This window comes from Macaca nemestrina, chromosome 17 (assembly GCF_043159975.1).
Source record: "Macaca nemestrina isolate mMacNem1 chromosome 17, mMacNem.hap1, whole genome shotgun sequence".
NCBI classification, from domain to species: domain Eukaryota; kingdom Metazoa; phylum Chordata; class Mammalia; order Primates; family Cercopithecidae; genus Macaca; species Macaca nemestrina.
Window position 1 is genome coordinate 3,995,741 of NC_092141.1, and position 22,723 is coordinate 4,018,463.

The 22,723-nt window shown below is 45.6% G+C and overlaps 1 protein-coding gene across 7 annotated transcripts in view; it reads right to left on the reverse strand.

Moving 5' to 3' along the window:
* LOC105471977 (nuclear cap binding subunit 3) overlaps positions 1-20,856 on the reverse strand; it is a 62,199-nt gene extending 41,343 nt beyond the window's left edge. For 6 of the 7 annotated variants that reach the window (XR_011615326.1, XR_011615324.1, XR_011615325.1 and 3 more), the window contains exons 1-7: positions 20,653-20,856; positions 17,640-17,705; positions 14,474-14,579; positions 5,389-5,514; positions 1,958-2,086; positions 1,623-1,699; positions 296-404 (exon numbers count right to left, since the gene is read on the reverse strand). Coding sequence is in view for 3 of the 7 variants with exons in the window: in XM_071082155.1 (XP_070938256.1) it covers positions 296-404; positions 1,623-1,699; positions 1,958-2,086; positions 5,389-5,514; positions 14,474-14,579; positions 17,640-17,705; positions 20,653-20,835 (796 nt within the window). In the remaining 4 variants the exon portion in view is untranslated. Of the gene's footprint in view, positions 1-295; positions 405-1,622; positions 1,700-1,957; positions 2,087-5,388; positions 5,515-14,473; positions 14,580-17,639; positions 17,706-20,358; positions 20,477-20,652 lie in introns of those variants that run through there. The other variant, XM_071082156.1, reaches the window with a different exon arrangement.
* Positions 20,857-22,723: the final 1,867 nt, after the last annotated feature.

Here is a 22,723-nt window from a genome sequence, read left to right on the forward strand (position 1 = left end):
AAGTTTTCATAATTCAGATGGTAACTGGCTGAAAACATATGGGGCAAACCAGTTTTAACAGAAAATAACTCACTTTAGCCAGAAGTCACAGAAATATACAAATAGTTAATATTCACTTTTAAAATCAGAAATTCCAACTCAGGTGGCAAACAATTATTTCATAAGCACAGAATATTATCGTTCAAAAGGAACTTTGAGATTACTTGATCTAACTTCTATCCAAAAAAGAAGGATGTCATTCCATAATAACTCATTTTGATTGAAAATACGAAACAATACCAAATATCATATTTACCTTTTGTAGCAAATCTCATGAACAACCTGTTTCCTTTAGCAAGTTTGTTAGCTGGACGGAGATCGTTTCTTAACAAAGACTCCTCTTCTACCTGAGACAACGTGTCCAACTTAAGAAAGAAGAGGATTTTTAATATAAAAATTAAAGTCCTTTTGATATTTCTTCAGTCGTAAAGCTACCATCAAGAAAAGCATTCTACCTTTAATACTTGCAAGCATTACAGCACTAGTTCCTCTGTAGAATTTCTAACTCAGAGGTTTCCCCAGCCCACCTTGTCTAAAAGAACAGTCTCCATCATTCTCTATCCCCTACTCTTTAGTTTTCACAGCACTCATCGCCACCTGACACAGTGTAAGGTATCTGTGCATCAGTGTATCCTCTGTACTCCCCACTAGAGTGCAGGCTCCAAGAGGGCCAGGACTTTGTTTGACTTGAAGCTATATCCCTAGCACTTAGAATATGGTATACAATAGGTACTCAGGAAATATTTTTTAAATGAATACATGCTAATATTTTTAACAATAGTACATAATCCATTAGGAAGTATGCCATTACTTGCTGTTTCTTCATTTTACCAATTAGGTAACACTTCGAAGTATTTCTCAATAAAACTATTTTCTCTTTTGTAGAAGCATGAGTACTATTCTGAGATTTCAAGGTGAATCGTTATATCCACGCGAACTTAAAGGACAAGAGCCTGGTGCACCCTCAGAAGGTCTAACGGTGAAAGCTAGAGAGCCGGGCACGGTGGCTCAAGCCTGTAATCCCAGCACTTTGGGAGGCCGAGATAGGCAGATCACAAGGTCAGGAGATCGAGACCATCCTGGCTAATACGGTGAAACCCCGTCTCTACTAAAAAATACAAAAAACTAGCCGGGCGAGGTGGCAGGCGCCTGTAGTCCCAGCTACTCGGGAGGCTGAGGCAGGAGAATGGCATAAACCCGGGAGGCGGAGCTTGCAGTGAGCTGAGATCCGGCCACTGCACTCCAGCCTGGGCGACAGAGCGAGACTCCGTCTCAAAAAAAAAAAAAAAAAAATACAAAAAACTAGCCGGGCGAGGTGGCGGGCGCCTGTAGTCCCAGCTACTCGGGAGGCTGAGGCAGGAGAATGGCGTGAACCCGGGAGGCGGAGCTTGCAGTGAGCTGAGATCCGGCCACTGCACTCCAGCCTGGGCGACAGAGCGAGACTCCGTCTCAAAAAAAAAAAAAAAAAAAAAAAAAAAGAAAGTTAGAGAAAAAAACACAACTAAGTCTTTAAGGCTTAAATTAAAAAGACAGTAAGCAATTTTTTACAGTAACTTTCCACCTGTCTTTCCACTGTCACTCACCTCCACATCACTGGAATTCTCATCTTCAACCTCTCCTTCTTCAGCTTCATCATCCTCTGAACTGTCCTCCTGCTTGTCTAAAATGGAATGTGAAGGACAAGACGAAACAAGATAAAATATTTCATAAAATGAGATACAAGATGAACTATCTCATATAATTTTAAAAGTCCAGTATTTTCTCCTATTTCCTGATGATCTAAAGCATCATAGCTTAGTTCAGAAATGCTTGGTGATGAGATGCTACATAGAGCTCTGCTCAGAAACTCAAAGACCCACAACAGGACTGTGTAAAGAAGGACTTTCAGACCCCAGTTCCCTCCTTTGTGTTCAGTTACCTTTTTTCCTTTTCTCGGCTGACTTGTCCTCACTGGCATCCCTGCTTCTTATCTTATCCTGGGCAGGCAGGGAGCTCATATTGATAAGTGCTCGTGTGGCTGTCATTTCATCCAGCCAAACTACATTACCTAAAATAAAATGTAAAATAAGACATTACATGGCTTTGCAAATGGTAAAAGCTTCTTGAGAGTAGATTCCGCATCGCATTCATCACTACAGCCCCATCTAGCAACAGATTATCATCAGTAAATATACAAACCAACTAATGAAGAGAAACACAGACCAGGCATGGTGACTCAAGCCTGTAATCCCAGTACTTTGGGAGGGTAAGGCAGGAGATTTGCTTGAAGGGAGATCATCCTGGGCAACATAGTGACACCCTGTCTCTACAAAAAATAGAAAAATTAGCTGGGTATGGTGGCATGAGCCTGTAGTCCAGGTGCTTGGGAGGCTGAGGTGGGAGGATGGATTGAGTCCAGGATATTGAGGCTGCAGTGTGCTGAAGTCACACCACTGCACTCCAGCCTGGGTAACAGGGTGAGGCTTTGTCTCAAAAGAAATGAGAAGGCCGGGCGCGGTGGCTCAAGCCTGTAATCCCAGCACTTTGGGAGGCCGAGACGGGCAGATCACGAGGTCGGGAGATGAAGACCATCCTGGCTAACCCGGTGAAACCCAGTCTCTACTAAAAAACAAAAACAAAAAAATACAAAAGAAATGAGAAGCTGAAGGAAGGGAGGGAGGGAGGAAGGGAGGGAGGGAGGGAGGGAAAGAGAGAGATGAAAGAAAGAGAAAGAAAGAAGAAAGAAAGAAGAAAGAAAGAAAGAAAGAAAGAAAGAAAGAAAGAAAGAAAGAAAGAAAGAAAGAAAGAAAGAAAGGAAGAAAGAGAGAGAGAGAGGGGGAGGGAGGGAGGGAGGGAGGAAGAGAAAGAGAAAGAGAGAGAGAGAGAGAAAGAGAAAAAGAGAGAGAGAGTGAGAGCGAGCGCACTCTGGGAGGCCGAACCGGGCGGATCATGAGGTCAGAAGATGGAGACCATCCTGGCTAACATGGTGAAACCCAGCCTCTACTACAAATACAAAAAATTAGCCAGACATGGTGGCAGGTGCATGTGGTCCCAGCTAATCGGGAGGCTGAGGCAGAATGGCATGAACCTGGAAGGCAGAGCTTGCAGTGAGCCAAGATGATGACACTGCATTCCAGCCTGGGCAACAGAGTGAGACTGTCAAGAAAATAAAAAAAAAGAAAAGAGAAGAAAAGGAAAGGGGGAAGGGAAGGGGGAAAGGGGAAAGGGGAAGGGGAAGGGGGAAGAAGGAAGGGGAAAGGGAAAAGAGAGAGGAAAGGGAAGGGAAAAGAAAGAAAAGGATAGTAAAACCTCTCTGATGAAATTAGCCTAGAGCTGCATTTCCAAACTGGGTTCCACAAAATAAGTATTCCATGAAAAAGGGTTGTGTATATTAAAACTACTAGGGACAGAACACAGGTAGTTAAATACTGAATATTCAAGAATTAGCAGTTCTTGATGATAACTGTCAAATAAGTTAGAATTGTCCTTTACACTACCGCCCCCTACAGGAAGCCCTTTGCTGTTCCTTGTCGGGACGTGCTAAGTGATGTTCCCCCTTCCCTCTGGAAAACGTGGGTGACGGAGGTATCCCTGGGATATGGAGAATGGAGGCATGACAGCCAGTTGGCTTTGTAGCAACTAATTTAATGTGCCCCTTTAAGGAAGATAATTTAGCAAGAAAAGGGTTTTGAGAAGTCTCACAGAAAATAAACCTCTTTAACTTTGTTTAAAAGAGTATTTCTCAAACTTCTGTGTCCCCTGTATCTCAGTTTGGGAAATGAAGGTCTGAGGCTCTCACTTCTGTTACTAATGTGCCACGTGGCCTTAGGCAACATGTTCCTTCCTCTGTTTCTCAGGTTCTGATAAATAACACGAGGTAGGTGAACTAAGTAATTCTGAGAGCCCCTCCAATTCTACTATGCCTTCACAGTTTTAATGACTGAGATCAGGGTTAGTAAACTATAACCCTCAAGCAAAAGTTAGCCCACCACCTGTTGTTTATTTATATTTGTGCCAGCTTTATGTAGGTATGATTAATATACAATAAACTACATACATCTACCACCTGTTTTTTGTTTTTTGTTTTTTTGTTTTTTTTGAAATGAAGTCTTACTCTGTTGCCCAGGCTGGAGTGCAATGGCACTTTCTCGGCTCGCTGCTGCCTCTGCCTCCCGGATTCAAGCAACTCTCCTGCCTCAGCCTCCTGAATAGCTGGGATTATAGGCATGCATTGCCACATCAGGCTAATTTTTGTATTTTTAGTAGAGACGGGGTTCTGCCAGGTTGGCTAGGCTGGTCTTGAACTTCTGATCTCAAGTGATCTGCCCAAAGTGCTGGGATTACAGGAGTGAGCTACCATGCCCGGCCTACCACCTGTTTGTGTAAATAAAATTCTACCGGAAAACAGCCAGGCTCATAGTTTACGTATTATTTCTAGTTGCTTTCATGCTACCACAGCAGAGCTGAGTACGTGTGACAGAGACCGTTAAGCCTACAAAGCCTCAAATATCTGTATTCCAGCCCTTCATAGAAAAAGCTTTGCCGGGTCCTGATTTGGATAGTGTGAGTTAAACAGAAAGAAAAAAGGAGAAAAATGTTTCACTCAGTCATGTTTCTCCTTCAGTGAAGACACCTTCCGAAGAGAGCAGCTAAGAAAACCAGGCTGCTATCCAGGGTGCTACCTAGTAGGTCAGCCAGCTGGCAGCAAGGAAAGCCAGACTAGACGTGAGTCAAGACAAGAAGCCAGCAAAGCAGTAACAAGAGGTCAGGTCAGACTTACAGTAAGCAGACAAGTTAAAATTACAGTTGGCCCACAAGGTGGAAAGCTCATGGGTTAGGGCAAGCAGGTGATATTCTAGAACACGCAGTTCAAGGCAAGCAGAAAGGAGAGGTCTACGAGAGTGTTTAGCTCTAGGTCATTCTGCTATTCAGAATGACACTCTGTCTAGTGTGTATACTGGTCTCTCTCTAGGTCAGAGACACAGCCCTCTGAGTCACGGTACAGAAGGCAGCAACGACAAAGTCCAAAGCTCTGAAAATGCAGCCCCAAGTCTATGCAGTTGGATCCTCTCCTTTACTGGGAAAAGGTGAGTGTTAAAGGGGCCTCACTCGAGTACGGCAGATTCAGAAGCCAGGAACCCACCTCCTAGAGCCCTGGCCACCACCTCTAAGCTGACTTGGGGTATGGGCTGGCAGACTGGTAAAGGCATGCTGGGCTTCACTGCTCGACAAGTTTTTCTCTCCTGGACTAACAGCAGAAGTTAGGCATAAACAAGTAGTATGAGCCATAATCATTCATCATCTCTGATGGCAGGACCTCTTGAAAAATCATCAACAAAAGCATATTCACAGAAAACTCAGTGTACTTACAGGAGGTATCATCCAACCACTCGATGTGAGCTGGAGGATATTCTTTAAAATAGGAAAAGACATCTTGGGTGCTCATCTCATCTACTCCGCAAATATAGATTGTCTCCAGTCTCACTTTGGGAATTGCTAGAAAGACAAGACACAGAAAAGATGATAGAATTTTCCTGCCCGCAACTGCACATCCCATCCGCCCTCCTTCCTAACAGTTCAGACAGCACGAGTTTAGAAAGAAACATGCTGAGAGAAACTACAATTATTTCAAAAGAGCACGAGACACAACAGTAAGATAAACTACCTTAACTTTTATCACTGAACAACAGCATTAATTCGGAGCAGGTGTATCAGGCTCAGAAAGATCAAACAAAGGGTGTTGATAAAATACATGATACCTCTCCCCACATTAATCTGTAGCAATCAGAGCACTATCAAGCTCAACAGGAGTATTTGTTGAAGCTAACTGGCTGATTCCAAAATTTTTAAATGTATATTGAAGAGAAATGTGCAGTAGTGGAGACAATTCTGAAAGATGCTGCCCATGACTATGTCAAAGCATGAAACTAAAGAGATCCTACAAGTCAATTAAGAAAAAAAAGACAACCCAAAATAAAAATGGGCAAAGGACATGAGTAAGCAATTTACATAAAAGGAAATACAAAAGGCCAATAACCATGTGAGGAGATGGGCTGACCTCACTACCGATCATTAACATGCACATGAAAACAAGAGGACAGCAGTTTTCACCGACCAGATTTTACATCTCATTTTTCCCGCGTCTCTGGTACTTGAATCAAGATATCTTACATATTTTAGTGTGAAATGTTGGCAGTAAGAAGGGGAAAGAGTTACTTCCCCTGCTGGTGGGCATCGTCACTTTGAAGGACAAACTGGAAGGGTCTATTAAAAACGTAATTCTGGCCAGGCACGGTGGCTCAAGCCTGTAATCCCAGCACTTTGCGAGGCCGAGACGGGCGGATCACAAGGTCAGGAGATCGAGACCATCCTGGCTAACACGGTGAAACCCCGTCTCTACTAAAAAATACAAAAAACTAGCTGGGCGAGGCGGCGGGCGCCTGTAGTCCCAGCTATTCGTGAGGCTGAGGCAGGAGAATGGCGTGAACCCGGGAGGTAGAGCTTGCAGTAAGCCGAGATCGCACCATTACACTCCAGCCTGGGCGACAGAGCGAGACTCCGTCTCAAAAAAATAATAATAAAATAAAATTTAAAGAAAGAATTTAATGGCTGTTACTCCCAAGCATGTTTTTACATGCTAGTAACAAAATTAAAAAATTTTTTCTCCCATCCTTCTTCTGTAGATATATGCTACTACTTCTATTTAAAACAAAAAAATTTTACAAATAAAAAAACGTGTTTAACAATTTTAAACACATAATAATTTTAAATCTCAAAGAATTAAGAGATGCGTTTAACAGGAGCCCATGTGAGTGTGGCCAGAGTAACTCAGTTGAGTACTTTCCTGACAGCCCAGATTTAAAAAGATAAAGATACCGTGAAGATTTATGAATCCAGGTGGGCATTGTGGCTCATGCTTATAATCCCAGCACTTTGGGAGGCTGAGGTGGGAGGACTGCTTGAGACCAGGAGTTCGAGAGGCCAGCCTAGGTAACACCAGGAGACCCTATCTCTACCAAAAATTTAAAAATTAGCTGAGTGTGGTGGTGTACAGCTACAGTCCCAGGTACTCAGGAGGCTGAGGTGGGATTGCTTGAGCCCAGGAGGTTGAGGCTGCAAAGAGCCATGATCGCACAACCACACTCCAGCCTGGGCAACAGAGCAAGACCTTTTCCAAAAGAAAAAACCACCGTGCTCAGCTAATTTTTTTATTTTTTGCAGAGATGGGGTTTCAGTATGTTGCCCAGGCTGGTCTTGAATTCCTGACCTCCAGTGATCCGTCTGTCTCGGTCTTCCAAAGTGCGGGATCACAGGCGTGCACCACTGCACCCAGCGCCTGCCTCTCTCTCTTTTTTTTTTTTCTTTGTATCTTTACCTGCTTCTTTTGAACAGGATTATCCATTGCCCAAGTTTTGATGTGTACGACTTCTCTAACTTAAAATAGGCATGTGAGGCTGGGTGCAGTGGCTCGTGCCCATAATCCCGGCACCTTGGGAGGCCGAGATGAGAGGATTGCTTGAACCCAAGAGTTTGAGACCAGCCTGGGCAACATAGTGAGACCTTCTCTATTTTTTTTTTTTAAAAAAAGACATCTGAGGCCAGAAATTTTGTTCCTTATACTCTTTCCTGTTTGCTTTTAAGGTATTTCTTCACCTGTAGGTTTTTTTAATGTTGTAATGTTATGATGCCCTTGGCAATTATTTTTGTCATTTTTTTTGGTCTTTGTTTTCTATGCTAGTCTCATTTAAAATTAATGTTTTTTGTCAGATCAACACGTCTCCCTAATGTTTTCTCCCTAATCCTCGGTCTGTTTCCTCTATCATCACTCGGGGCTCTCCCTGCTTTCTGCTGCCTTCTAGGAAACCATCTCCTTACTTCCCTTAGGCTCTTTCTGTTCCAAAGTCATGGCTTTTAATTCCAAGCACCGAGAAGGCCCTTGGACTCAATCAATCTTATCCACATTCAGGCCTCTGCTCACTACTGCACTGCCAGCCACTAACAAGGACTTCCTGGGGTTCCCTGGAAAAGAGAAGGTGGCGAATTTCAGGTGAGCACAACTTGCCAAAGCACACAGGTAGGAGAGAGACAGATTACAATGAGAATGGCACGATCTGAACGACTAATGCCAGGCTATACAGTAACATGGAAATGCTGACCATGGACTGTCCAGGGAACGAAAAAAAGCAATGTGACTACAAAGGAGAAAAACAGAAGTTCACGCCCATAAGAGATTAGAAGGAAACACACGGAATATTGACAATGACTGGGTTTGGATGGTAGACTGTAAGCAACTTTTCTTCCTGTTCTATGTTCCAAATGTTCTTTGGTGAGCATGAACTGTTTGTAAAAGAGCTAATGAAGAAAAGATTAGAGTCCAGAGTGAACAGGCTCATCAAAAATGCTGACAGCAGGCTGGGCACGGTGGCTCATGCCTGTAATCCCAACACTTTGGAAGGTCGAGGTGGGCAGATCACCTGAGGTCGGGAGTTCCAGACCAGCCTGACCAACATGGAGAAACCTCGTCTCTACTAAAAATACAAAATTAACCAGGCGTTGTGGCTCATGCCTGTAATCCTAGCTACTCGGGAGGCTGAGGCAGGAGAATCGCTTGAACCCGGGAGGCGGAGGTTGCGGTGAGCTTATCATGCCATTGCACTTCAGCCTGGGCAACAAGAGTGAAACTCTGTCTAAAAAAAAAAAAAAAAAAAATGCTGACAGCTTTCTTTTTGTGTTTATAGCAAAATCTGCTTTGGGAAGATGATGCAAAAAAAAAAAAAAAAGGCAGAACTGTTGACCTATTTTGCTATTCTGCTAACAACTATCATTAAAGAACAGTCAAAACTCAAGTTAGGTGACAAGAGCATAAGAATTTAGATTTAAATCTTCTAGTCTAGAATTATATCCCACGTACTAACTCAAACACACAGCTACGATTTCAGAATTAGGTAGTAATCTCTAAAAAGTAGCAGGGAAGTACCTTAAAACTGTGAGAAGGGTTAATCCTGTACAGGTTTTCACAAAAAAAAAAAAAAAAAAAGGAAAAATTCCCAAATCTCAGATTGAAAAGCTCACTGTCAGTCTCTGAAATTTTTTTTAAAAAAAAGGTTATTAGAATCCATGATCCCTTTAAAAACTAAGTCTTAAGCCAGGTGCGGTAGCTCACGCCTGTAATCCCAGTACTTTGGGAGGCTGAGATGGGAGGATCACTTGAATCTAGAAGTTCAAGACCACCCTGGGCAACACAGTGAGATCCCATCTCTAAAAAATAAATAAATAAATAACCAAATCTTTCCCACAGGAAATGACGGCAGTTCCGTAAGGAGCAAGCTCCAAGCCTGTGGATGAAACAAAAAAAGGCACACTAACCTCATTTCTTTTTTGATAGGATTACCAGGTCAAGAAATTCAGAGAATACATAGATGGGGCTCTATTTCAAGTTCATTAAGGCATGTAATCTAGTTCCTCGTGACAGTAAAATGAACCGTGGGCCTTATGGTAATAGAATAAGACTTATGATACTGGAAGACACTGCCCACCCTTCAACCACTGGATGAAGAAACAGAAGCCACGTGTACACAATGGAGAGCAAGAAGCTGAGGAGTAGAGCTAGGAGCTGAAAGGTGGAGTTACGATGAAAATTCACTCAACAGACTGAAAGCAGAGGTTTGAAATCAACAGGATGTAATTTAATAGGAATACATTTAAAAGTAATTTTTTTAAAAAGTGCCTCAAGTACATGATGAGAAAGCCTGCTCTGATGGGCACCATTCCTGGGGAAAAGACCTAAGTGCTCTGGCTGCATACAGGGTGACGGCAACACTGAAATGGCGGAGACAGAGACAACGGTGAGTGACAGTCCTGCCATTCTCTCTGTGAATCCAACCATAACTGGAACGTGTATCTCGCCTCAGGAAGAACAACAGAAACTGCAAAGTGTTTAGAAAAGGCAGACCAGAAAGTCACGACACACGAAGCAAAGCTGAGCGAATGGGCAGCAAGCCTGTGCCTCTACCACCCGAAGGACTACTGGATGAAAGGACTTCACAGTCACACAGCAACTAACAGACAGAAATTACTAGAAGGCAATGCTCAACACAAGTAAGTATCCAAAAATAAAGTTGTCTGCTTCATAAATAGTTCTCACGCCATCACTTAAGAAACATTCAGGCAGCAGCCAAAAGACCATTAGGAAGTTTGCTAAAAGGCCTGCAGGGCTGGGCAGAAGATTAACCTAGATGACCTCCAAGGTCTCTTCCACCCATGAAAGCTTGAATCTTGGGCATAAAGAGACCAAAGCTGTTTGACACTGAATCATTCAAACATAGCAAGTCATTCTTGATGCAGAAAAGTCTAGTGTACCACATCCCAAACTGTTTGAATGCTGGCGGAGCAGTTAGGAACACAGGTTTCAGTCCGATCAGCCTTTGAACCTCAGCCTTCCTACTTACTTAGCTGTGGGACCACAAGCAAGTTTCCCAACCTCTTAACACCTTACTTTTCTCCTCGGTGAAATGGAAATAATAAACACCTTCTCCTCACAGGGCTGTTGAAAGGGTAAGTTAATCACGTAGCAGAGTGACTGGCACATAGTAAGCACTTAACAAATGTTATCTTTTATTATTGTTGTTGGTATTAATAACAAATAACTTGAACTTGACAACTAGTGTGGATGCAGGAGTCAACATACTTATTCCAATTTCCTCACTCTCCCAAGAAGCTAGGTCACTTCAGTGATGGCTGGGAAGATGGAGAACACCAGATGATGAGAACTAACATTACCTGGGCACCTGCTGTGTGCCAAGCGCCACTCTATGAACTGGAACATTTTGTTACAGTCCCCAGCAGCCCTATAAGAATTCCTCTCATTGGCTGGGCGTGGTGGCTCACGCCTCTACTCCCAGCACTTTGGGAGGCTGGGGTGGGTGGATCACGAGGTCAGGAGTTCAAGACCTGCCTGGTCAACGTGGTGAAACCCCGTCTCTACTAAAAATATAAAAATTGGCTGGCCGTGGTGGCAGGCGCCTGTAATCCCAGCTACTGAGGAAGCTGAGGCAGGAGAATCATTTGAACCCAGGAGGCGGAGGTTGCAGTGAGCGAGATTACACCACTGCACTCCAGTCTGGGCGACAGAGCGAGACTCCTTCTCGAACAAACAAACAAAATAACAACTACCCGAGAAGATATAAAAAGAATAACTATTGGCTGGGTGCGATGGCTCACACCTGTAATCCCAGCACTTTGGGAGGCCAGGGTGAGTGGATCACAAGGTCAGGAGTTCAAGACCAGCCTGGCCAAGATGGTGAAACCCCGTCTCTACTAAAACTACAAAAATTAGCTGGGCACAGTGGTAGGTGCCTGTAATCCTAGTTACTCAGGAGGCTGAAATAGGAGAATTGCTTGAACCTGGGTGGCAGAGGTTGCAGTGAGCCGAGATCACACCATCGCACTCCAGCCTGGGCGACAGAGAGGGGAAAAAAAAAGGCTGGGCGCAGTGGCTTACACCTGTAATCCCAACACTTTGTGAGGCCAAGGTGGGTGGATCATGAGGTCAAGAGATTGAGACCATCCTGGATAACACGGTGAAACCGTCTCTACTAAAAAATACAAAAAATTAGCTGGTGTGGTGGCGGCGCCTGTAATTCCAGCTACTCGTGAGGCTGGGGCAGGAGAATCGCTTGAACCCAGGAGGCGGAGCTTGCAGTGAGCCGAGATCGCGCCACTGCACTCCAGCCTGGGCGACAGAGCAAGACTCTGTCTCAAAAAAAAAAAAAAAAAAAAAGAAAAGAAAAGAAAACCAGTAACTCTCCCTGGGACCTATCCAACCCCAACTAATGTAAAGTGGTCTGAGATGGGCAGCAGGGTTCCCCAGGGCTCAGGAACACTATCCTAGGCCCTGCTGCCTCCTGGACAAAGAATCGATTGAAATAAGCAAGATTCCCCAGCTGACATCCACGGCCGGCCTTACTGCCTGTTTTAGGAGTATCTTTAGAACCATGAGATTGGAGTTGTATTTAAAAAAAAATTTTTTTAGGCCGGGCGCGGTGGCTCAAGCCTGTAATCCCAGCACTTTGGGAGGCCGAGACGGGTGGATCACGAGGTCAGGAGATCGAGACCATCCTGGCTAACACGGTGAAACCCCGTCTCTACTAAAAAATACAAAAAACTAGCCGGGCGAGGTGGCGGGCGCCTGTAGTCCCAGCTACTCAGGAGCCTGAGGCAGGAGAATGGCGTGAACCCGGGAGGCGGAGCTTGCAGTGAGCTGAGATTCGGCCACTGCACTCCAGCCCGGTCAACAGAGCAAGACTCTGTCTCAAAAAAAAAAAAAAAAAAAAAAAAAAAAAAAAAAAAAAAAATTTTTTATATTAAAAGTTAACCCCAAAAGTGATCCTATTAAGGTAAGTATCGTATTTCCATTTCACAGACAAGGAGACTGAAACTAACAAGGCTCAAGAACTTGTCCTCAGTCACAAAGGAACTGAGACTAGATTCTAGGAGGCTTTCGCACCCTAAAGAGCTCCAACAAAAGTGAGAAAGCATTTCAAGTGGGTGAGCAGAGATGCTCCATGGGGGAAGTGACACCTGACCAGAGATAAGGCACGGGACAAGGAAGGGCAAATGTGCGGAGTGAAAGGCATGAGCCATATCAGAGGCAAGGCGCCTCAAGGAATGCTCTCGGGACCAGAAGTCGACAGGTGTGATAAAGCTATGGTGCCCTCGAGGTAGAGTTGTCAGAGAGACACACGGGGACGCTCGTGCCTGGATGTACAGGCACATGAATGTCAAACCTCACCGCTGTCCCTGGCCTCCACAGGACTTCTCCTCAAACAGAAACCCCCGCCCACGAGGGAAGCAAGGTCGTGTTTCTGACTTGAACTGGCCATGCAGGATAAAGAGTGAAGCAGCTTCCACAGTTCAGCTCTGCACCCACACTGCTGCGCCCATTAGGACGGACTGAGGAGGGACACAATTTCAGTCGACAGCACCATAGCCTACATTACACAGCAACAGAGCAAAGGAGGTAAAAGCAAGGCTTTAGAGTCAAAGAAACCGGGTGTGAATCCTGACTCCACCTTTACTAGCTACATGACCCTGGGCAATTTATTAAACTTCTTTGAGGCTGCTTCCTCCTTTATAAAATAGGGATAAAAATATATTCCTCATAGAGTTGTTGTGAGCAACAAAAAAGAAAGAAATAGGTAATGTGCTTAACAGAGTCTGGTGAAAAAGCAAGTTTACAACAAATAGCAGCTATGCTTTCATTCATTCAATGTATTCACAGAGCTTTTGCTTTTATCAACCGAACAAGGCTAGAGAAGCTCATACAATACAGGCCTTTAACATGCCGTCAGAAGGCTGCCTACTAAACCCTTTATGAACGCCCGAATTTGCAAATGCCACACAGGGAACAATTCTGCATTCATGGATTTATATTAGAGTAGATTAATAAAGAACATAGACTCACTAAAAAAGTAGTAATTTTTCCTTTTATGTATAAATTGCTTTAGAAAACTGTGGCAGATTACTACAGATGATAACTCGGGGTGAGTTCTAGGGAGCAAAATATCCCAACAAAACACAAAGATCAAATCAAATCACAAGTCCAACGGTAAGGGCAGGCTTAAAACTCAGGGCAGGATTAGTTTAGCTTTCCCTGACAACAGGATGTTATTGAGTGGTTTATATATATCAGATATTTAGACTATCAACAGATTCAGAATTTTTTTCTTTTTAAGACAGAGTCTTGCTCTGTTGCCCAGGCTGGAGTGCAGTGGCGCAATCTCGGATCACTGCAACCTCCGGCTCCCGGGTTCAAGCAATTCTTGCGCCTCAGCCCCCCAAGTAGCTGGATTACAAGTGCCTGCTACCACGCCCGGCTAATTTTTGTTTATTTTTAGTAGAGACGGGGCTTCACCATGTTGGCCAGGTTGGTCTCAAACTCCCGACCTCAAGAGATCCACCTGCCTTGGCCTCCCCAAGTGCTGGGATTACAGGCATGAGATACCACACCTGGCCAACAGATTCAGATTATCAATAAAAGTGTTAATGGCTTTTCCCCACCAATCTCAAAATTGCTCTAACTCCCCGAAAAGGAAGTCTCACTGTGATACACTTTCACTACATTTAAATGCAAACAAAAGTTAACACCTCGATGATAAAAGCAGAAAATGAGTAAGGGTCCTTAGAAGCACAGGTCCAAATCTCAGCTCTGCCACTAACTGGTAACTTTTTCTGGGCCCCCTCAGAAAAGACAATCTCTTTATTCTCCAGCTCTAACATCTGAGCCAGCTGACAGCATCTGAACTTTAAACAGGTGACCTCAGAAATGGAGACTTCACAGGTCCCTTCTCACAGGAGTGTTTGGATAAGGAGTGGACATGCAAGGCAAGGCAGAAGCATGAGGCGATGGCAGGGAAAAGTCGCTCTCTGGGGATATGTGGACAAATTTCCCCGATACCTTTCTTCATCATGTCTCGGTCCAAGGCTACATTTCTCTGGGCAAGATTTACTTCCGATCGAAAATGGAAGCGCTTGGCTCGCTGCTCTTTCTTTTCAATTGCTTCCTAGAAAGTACAGAAAAAGTGAAAGTAGTAAAACATGGAGAAGGCAAATTAAATCACGAATGCATCATGATGCGTCAGTGACAAACCTGAAATAAACAAGAAGAAATAAGCAACACTACACCTTGAAAAACTGTTGCAGAGACCTGGACAGTCACACTCAATGCCTGGGAGGCAGTATGTTAATATTGCTGCAATTTGCAAGCATCTCCAACCTAACACAGCCTGTCACTGTGCCTGGGACATAGTAAGAACTCAATAAGCATTTGCTGAGTGAATGAACAGTCCTTTACAGTTTATGAAGCTATATGACACTTCATTTGTTATTATCGATGATGCTAACAAATTACAACTAAACAATTTCAACATCCCCATTTTCCAGGGGCAGAAATGGAGGCACAAAAAAGCAAAAAGGTTTGCTGGAGATACTTCAGCTAGTAAGCGAGTAGATCTGATTCCAGTGCTATTTCTAGGAGCCCACCTACAACCATTTCACATTGTCTGCGGGCAATGGCAGTCACACCTGTCATGCTCTTCCACATCGTATCTGCCTGAGCAGTCCACTCCCTAAAGCTAGTCTGTTCAAAAACAACACTGAAGCAAAGAAACTCTCTCCCCCTCCAGCCTTGTGGCCATGGAATCACCAGTTTTCATCTTTAAGTGGTAAGAACCATTGACACTTTACTGAAAAAATAATCAGCTTTGTAAGTTTCTTCTAAGAGCTAAAATAAACCCAGGTCCAAAGGTGGGTTTCTGATGGCTCTTAGGAACCCTTCACTAACTGGTTTTGTTTGTTTGTTTTTTGTTTTTGAGACGGAGTCTCACTCTGTCGCCAGGCTGGAGTGCAGTGGCGCGATCTCGGCTCACTGCAACCTCCAACTCGCGGGTTCAAGAAATTCTCCTGCCTCAGCCTCCTGAGTAGCTGTGACTACAGGCGCCCGCCACCACACCCAGCTAATTTTTGTATTTTTAGTAGAGACTAAAAATGGTTTCACTATGTTGGCCAGGATAGTCTCCATCTCTTGACCTCATGATCTGCCTGCCTCAGCCTCCCAAAGTGTTGGGATAACAGATGTGAGCCACGGTGCCCAGGCCCCTTCATTAATTGTATATTGACTTCACCACACTATTTGAAGGTCTGACTATACAGAGCTTGTGGGGATCGGTAAAATTGTAACACTTCCGTTATTTCCCAATAGCTATGCTCATTTGCTTCACTGAAGTCTTCCTAGTACAAACAACAATTTACTTCCTTTAGAAACAAAGTACTAACTCTGAGTCTACCACCCTTTTCCCATATACCTGTTTCATATAATGGCAAACGGTGTAAGATTAAGAAGAGTTTACTTTTTAAATTACAGTGAGAAAATATTTTCACTTTATTCTCTTTTCTTGTCTAAAAGATGACCAATTCTCTTTCTTATTTTTTGTTTTGTTTTGTTTTTGGCCTTTAAGTAATCGGAAACACACAGAGACACAGATAAACCATAAAAACGATAGCTGGGCATGATGGCATCCACCTGTAGTCCCAACTACCTGGGAGGCTGAGGCAGAAGGATCAATTGAATCCAGGAGGCAGAGGTTGCAGTAAGCCGAGATCGCACCCCTGAACTCCAGCCTGGGTGACAGAGTGAGACTCTGCCTCAAAACAAAAACAAAAACAAAAACAAAAACAAAAACAAACAAACAAAAAAAAGCATTATAAAAAGGTAGGCATGAAATATATTTTTAATTTTGCTTTTATGTATTCAATACAGCAATATATATTATTATTCAGAAATGTAATACAAAATTCTGTTCCAAACTTAACGTTACACATTAAAATCAGAAAAAAGGTCTAAAATGGAACATCACTGATTAAAGCAACTTACATGTATTGACTACATATAAAGAAAATAATAGGCTTGACTCTATGAGATGTTACAATGAAGGTGGTAATCTGGTAATAGCAATCATTAGATACAAGGCAATAGTCTTAAGTACTGAGAATAATTCACTTGACTTGGGCTTCAGACTTTAGACAGCCAGGCAATCAGGAAGTCCTCTTTTTCTGGGTCTACAGCTAATGAGGAATAAAGATTGTTAAGGGCCTACTATGCTGGGCGTGGTGGCTCACGCCTGGAATCCCAGCACTTCAGGAGGCTGAGGCAGGTGGATCACCTGAGGTCAGGAATTCGAGACCAGCCTGATCAATATAGTGAAACCCCATCTCTACTAAAATTACAAAAATTAGCCAGGCGTGGTGGTGTGCTCCTGTCGTCCCAGCGACTCAGGAGGCTGAGGCAGGAGAATCGCTGGAACCCAGGAGGGGGAGGTTGCAGTGAGCCTAGATCGTACCACTGCATTCCAGCCTGGGCAACAGAGCGAGACTCCATCTGAAAAAAAAAGAAAAAGGAAAAAGGGGGGCTGCCTACTATGTGCCAGGCGCTTTTCATATTTTGTTTCATTTCAAGTGGAAACAGTACATATTTTTTTTTAGAAATGGACATACCATTTAAAAAAGCATTCCCAATCCTGGACATTTTCTTAGAAATGGTTCAACACAGTTATCTAGGTAGAGTGATTTTATCTTTTCATGGCTGTAAGAACACACAAATGCTGCCTGCACCGTTTCAGGATGCATGAAGACATCGTTGTATAACACAAACTTTTTTTTTGTTGTCCATGCTGGAATGCAGTCGCATGATTTCAGCTCACTGCAGCCTCAACCTGGCAGGCTCAAGTGATCCTCCCACCTCAGCCTCCCGAGTAGCTGGGACTACAGACCTGCACTACCACACCCAGCTAATTTCTGTATCTTTTGTAGAGACGGGTCTCACTATGTTGCCCAGGCTGGTCTCGAACTCCTGGTCTTAAATGACCTACTTGCTGGGCCTCTCAAAGTGCTAGGATTACAGGCATGAGCCAGTGTGCCCGGCCAATAACACCATTTTTTTTTTTAGAAAGAAAATTTAAATCCAGCAACAAAAGAAAAGAGGAAATATTTACTGTTAAGTCCTAGGGATCAAGTTCATTAAGTTCACTTGCTTATCAAGCGAATAAATAAATCATAGCCTGTCTTACCTTGGAGGTGACATCAATTCCAGTGATGAAGCTGCCAGCCTTGTTTTCGTATCTTCTGCTCGTGTCCTAACACAAAGGGGAAGGGTGAGAAATTCAGACAGCAATTGAGGAAAAACCTATGATAAAAGTCGGGCTGACAGCTGGTTCTTCTTTTTTATTTTTTTTTCATTTTTATTTTTTTGTGACAGTGTCTCGCTCTGTTGACCAGGCTGGAGTGCAGTAGAATGATCACAGCTCACTGCAGCCTTGACTCCCCAGGCTCAAGCCATCCTCCCACCTCAGCTTCCCCAGTAGCTGGGCCCTCAGGAATATGCCACCACACCCAGCTCATTTTTTTTTTAATTTTTGTAGAGACAGGGTCTCCCTATGTTGCCCAGGCTGGTCTCCAACTCCTGGGCTAAAGCAGTCCTCCTGCCTCAATCTCCCAAAGTGTTAGGATTACATGCATGAGCCACCACCCAGAGTCTGGTTCTTTTTGTTTATCTGTTTGTGTTTTGAGATGGAGTCTTGCTCTATCACCTAGGCTGGAGGGCAGTGGTGCAAACTCGGCTCACTGCAACTGCTACCTCCCGGGTTCAAGTGATGCTCCTGCCTCAGCCTCCTGAGTAGCTGGGATTACAGGCATGTGCCACCATGGCCAGCTAATTTTTGTATTTTTAGTAGAGACGAGGTTTCACCATGTTGGCCGGCTGGTCTCAAACTCCTGACCTCAGGTGATCTGTCTGTCTCAGCCTGCCAAAGTACTGGGATTACAGGCATGAGCCACCGCACCTGGCCAGTCTGGTTCTTTTTGAAGAGTCATTCTTTTCAAAACCCTTCCCCACCCCTGACAACCTTTTATTAAGAAGCCCCATCCCAGTGATTCCATGGTATCAATCAACCACTCCAATAAGAAGAGCAGAGCCTGTCCAAAACCTGAAGTGATTCCATCAACTGAAAGTATCCATGTACAGAAAAATCTAAAGGCTTTTGTGGAAAATGTCAAAAGATGAAGCACAGTCACTTAGCTCCCCAACCTAGTCTGAACGAATTCCCCATGCCCAGCCACCAGGTGGAGCCCAACCCTCCACCTCAATGCAGAAGTCCAGCCTCACCTAGAATTCCTGAGGCAAATACAGCACAGTGCAATGCAAAGGGGATGGGATTTGGAAACCAAGCGAGGACAGAAGCCTCAGCTCTGATGGTCACTAATTACAGGACACTGTATAGTTTCCTTGACCTCTCTGGGTCCCAGTTTCCTGCGTGGTATCTACCTGCCTTCCTGACCTCTTTTACTGCCCTTCCATTAGCGCTACAGAACTTTGCAACGATCCTGGACCCACCCCAGACCCTCTGTGCTTGCTACTGCCCCGGCTGGGGGAACCCCTTTTCAGTCTTCACAAGGTTGGCTCCTTTTTGTCATTGAGAGTTTATATGGAGCATACACTCCAGCAGGGAGGTTGATCTTGATCAAGCACCTAGGGCTGTGTCTTGGTACATAGTGGGGGATGCAATAAATACATGTTGGCCAGGCACGGTGGCTCATGCCTGTAATCCCAGCACTCTGGGAGGCAGAGGCGGGAGGATCACCTGAGGTCAGGAGTTCGAGACCAGCCCGGCCAACGTGGAGAAATCCTGTCTCTACTAAAAATACAAGATTAGCCGGACATGGTGGCACACCCCCGTAATTTCAGCTACTTGGGAGGCTGAGGCAGGAGAATCACTTGAACCCAGGAGGTGGAGGTTGTGGTAAACCGAGATCGCACCATTGGGCTCAGCTACTCAGGAGGCTGAGGCAGGAGAATCGCTTGAACCCGGGAGGCAGAGGTTGCGGTGAGCTGAGATTGCGCCATTGCGCTCCAGCCTGGGTAACAAGAGCGAAACTCCGTCTCAAAACAAAACAAAAACCATGTTGAACTGAATGACTGAAAGGATGACAACACCTACTTCACAACTGCAGTGATACTTATTTTGGTTTTGTTTTGTTTTTGAGATGGGGAGAGGCGAAAGGAGGGACCTCGAAGGGGTGTTGCTATATTACTGAGGCTGGTCTGGAACTCAGACTCCTGAACAGCTGGCACTAAAGGTGTGCATGGCCAGTATATTTAAGTGACACAATGTAGTGAATGGTAAATGCTAATATATTAGCTGTTGTTAATCATAATCAATAACGTTTGCCATCTCTAGCGATCATACCTTAACCTTTCTCCATAACTTCAGTCTAAATATGTTGACATGTGGTGAAAAGTAGTTCATATTAAGTTAGAAATTAAGAGGAGTCATCCAGGCCTCAAATCAGCTCTAAGAACTGGATCTACAGCCACCAAGTCACAAGCAAAACACCTCACCATCCCCAGCGCGGTAAATGAGGGATCAAGGGCGTCTATTGATCGTTTGCTAGTTTACTTTCATTAAGAGTGAGATGCTGGGGCCACGGTGTAGGTGCCAGTGGAGCTGCGGCGGGGGGGGGGTGGGGGGGGTGGGGGGGGGTGGGGGGCGGGTGGCGCAAGATGACCCTGAAGTCACGACAGAAACAGCGAGTTTCTGCTGCTGACAAGTGCAGCCCTCCCAAGAGAAAGAGCGAGTGCCATGTTTCACAGATACAAATTCCTCCGGGGCAAGACCCACAGGAGAAACCCGGTTGCTGGCGCCACCCAACAGCTCCTTCTGGGCTGCTCCCGGTTCTGTTCCCGCCCAGGGCTCCCCCTTTATCTCAGCCCTCCAGACACTCCTCACTCACCCCTTTGCACAGCACGGCTCAGAGGGGGCAGCGGAGGGGGGTCCTCAACTCTCTCCCAGCTCTCCGCCACCCCCTCCAGCCCCCTCAACACCCATTTCCGGCGCACCGGCGTCCTTTCTCCCGCTCCGCGTCCCTCCTCCAGCCCGGCGCCCTCGTCCCCAGGACGCTGGCTCCCTTCTCTCCCGCTCCTCAGACTTCCCCGGCTGGGGCTCCAGCCACCGCCCCTTCCGGCCCCCTCCGGCGCTGGGCACTAGCCCCGCGACCTCCTCCTTGCCCCCCGACCCCCGCCCGTACCGGGATCAGTTCCTTGAGCGAGCGCCGCACGGGCACGATTTCCAGCTCGCCCTCCTCCACCTCCATGGGCTCCGGCTCGCCACGGTCAACACCCGACTCCGCCTCAGGGGACGGGAGCCCCAGGTCCGGCCCCGCCGGGGCCTCCGCCTTCACCGACACCCGCAGGCCCCGTACGGCCGCCATAGCTGCCTGCCGGCCGCACCACCGAGAGCCCGCCCCTTACGGCCGCCGCCTAGAGCGCCGCAGCCACTGGCCACAGAGGAGCCGCCGCAGCTACCTAGAGCGCCGCCGGCTTCGGCCAGAAGGCCGCCCTCAGCGCCACCGCCCCCTGGTGGCGGGAGGAACCCGGGCGTGCTGCGCGGGCGGGACCTGGGGAGGAGAAGGAGGGACTGAGCGGGGACGGGGGCGGGGCCTGCGGGAGCGACGGAGCTTGGAGGAGACCGGGGTAGTCAAGGGTTACAATGTAGCTACGCCTTGAGGCTAAACCTGTACTAAAAGCCACCTTTACTGAGCGATCACCATGGGCCAGACACTTCCAAGCGCTCGAACCCTTAGAACAACTCTATGAAGTAGATCCCATTATGACCCCCATTTCATATATGAGGAAACTGAGGTATAGAAATTGATCGGAGGTGACGCCATTTAAGGGATAAAAGCTGGATCTAAGTCTTCCAGAGTTTACGATGAGCCTTGATATATCACCTCTGGGCAATCTGTAGGTTTATAACGTTACTTGCCTTGCCTGCCTTTGTCTCTTAAAAGTCTCCCCAAAATTGGCCCATGTTACATACACAAAATTTGAGACCTGCCCAAAGGCCAGAACTTGGACACTGATTTCCTGACTCCTGAGGGTGCCATCCACTGTAGACTTGTAAGCGTAGTTTCCTGCGGACTTCTAGCCTAGTGGGGGAGAGGGGTTGTCTAGGCATCCCGAGGGTGTCACTGATCAGCTGTTAGGTTCTGAGTCCTGATTTTCTTTCTCTCTTTCTTTCTTTCTTTCTTCCTTCCTTCCTTTCTTCCTTTCTTCCTTTCTTTTTTCTTCCTTCCTTCCTTCCTTTCTTCTCTTTCTTTTCTTCATTTCTCTTTTTCTTCCTTCCTCTCCTTTCTTTCTTTCTTTCTTTCCTTCTTTCTTTCTTTCTTTCTTTCTTTCTCTTTCTTTCTTATTTTTTGCAGAGACAGACTTTCACCATGTTAGCTAAGCTGATCTCGAACTCCTAACCTTAAGCCATCCACCCACCTCGGCCTCCCAAAGTCCTGGGATTACAGGCGTGAGCCGCTGCGCCTGGCCTGAGTCCTGATTTTGCGTCTTCCTCCCTGGGTAGCTTTGGACAGGTTTTTGGGTCTGTTTTCGCATCTGAGGAGGGCGTAGGTGAGACCCTGCAGTCTCTGAGGCCCTGCCAGCGCTGACCATGGAGGAGCAAATAATGATAAACTAAGGAAGACCATGGTCCGCATCGGACACACCTGGGTTTCGAGCTGGCTGGCCCTGCCCCATCCACCATGTGTGACCTTAGGCAAGCTGCTTAGCACTTTGGAGTCTCAGTTCCTTCATCAGTAAAATGGACCATTACCTACCTCCAAAGGAGGTTGTGAGGATTAAATGTGATAATTTATATGTAGATACAGGGTCTAACAGAAGGGATGGTTTTTCTTAATTTTGGGCTACATCATAGTTTTTCTTAAATTTGGGCTAAATCGTAGGATAAACACAAGACACAGCTCTTTAGAGGACTAGTTTTATTTGATGAATGGGATACAAAGTAGTTTTAAAAATCGGGTTGAGGCCGGGCATGGTGGCTCATGCCCGAATCCCAACACTTTGGGAGGCCAAGGCGGGCAGATCACAAGGTCAGGAGATTGAGACCATCCTGGCTAACATGGTGAAACCCCATCTCTACCAAAAAAATAAAATAAAATAGCTGGGTGTAGTGGCATGCACTGCTTGGGAGGCTGAGGCAGGAGAATCACTTGAACCCAGGAGGTGGAGGTTGCAGTGAGCTGACATCGCACCGCTGCACTCCAGACTGAGCGACAGAGCAAGACTCTGTCTCCAAAATAAATTTTAAAAAAT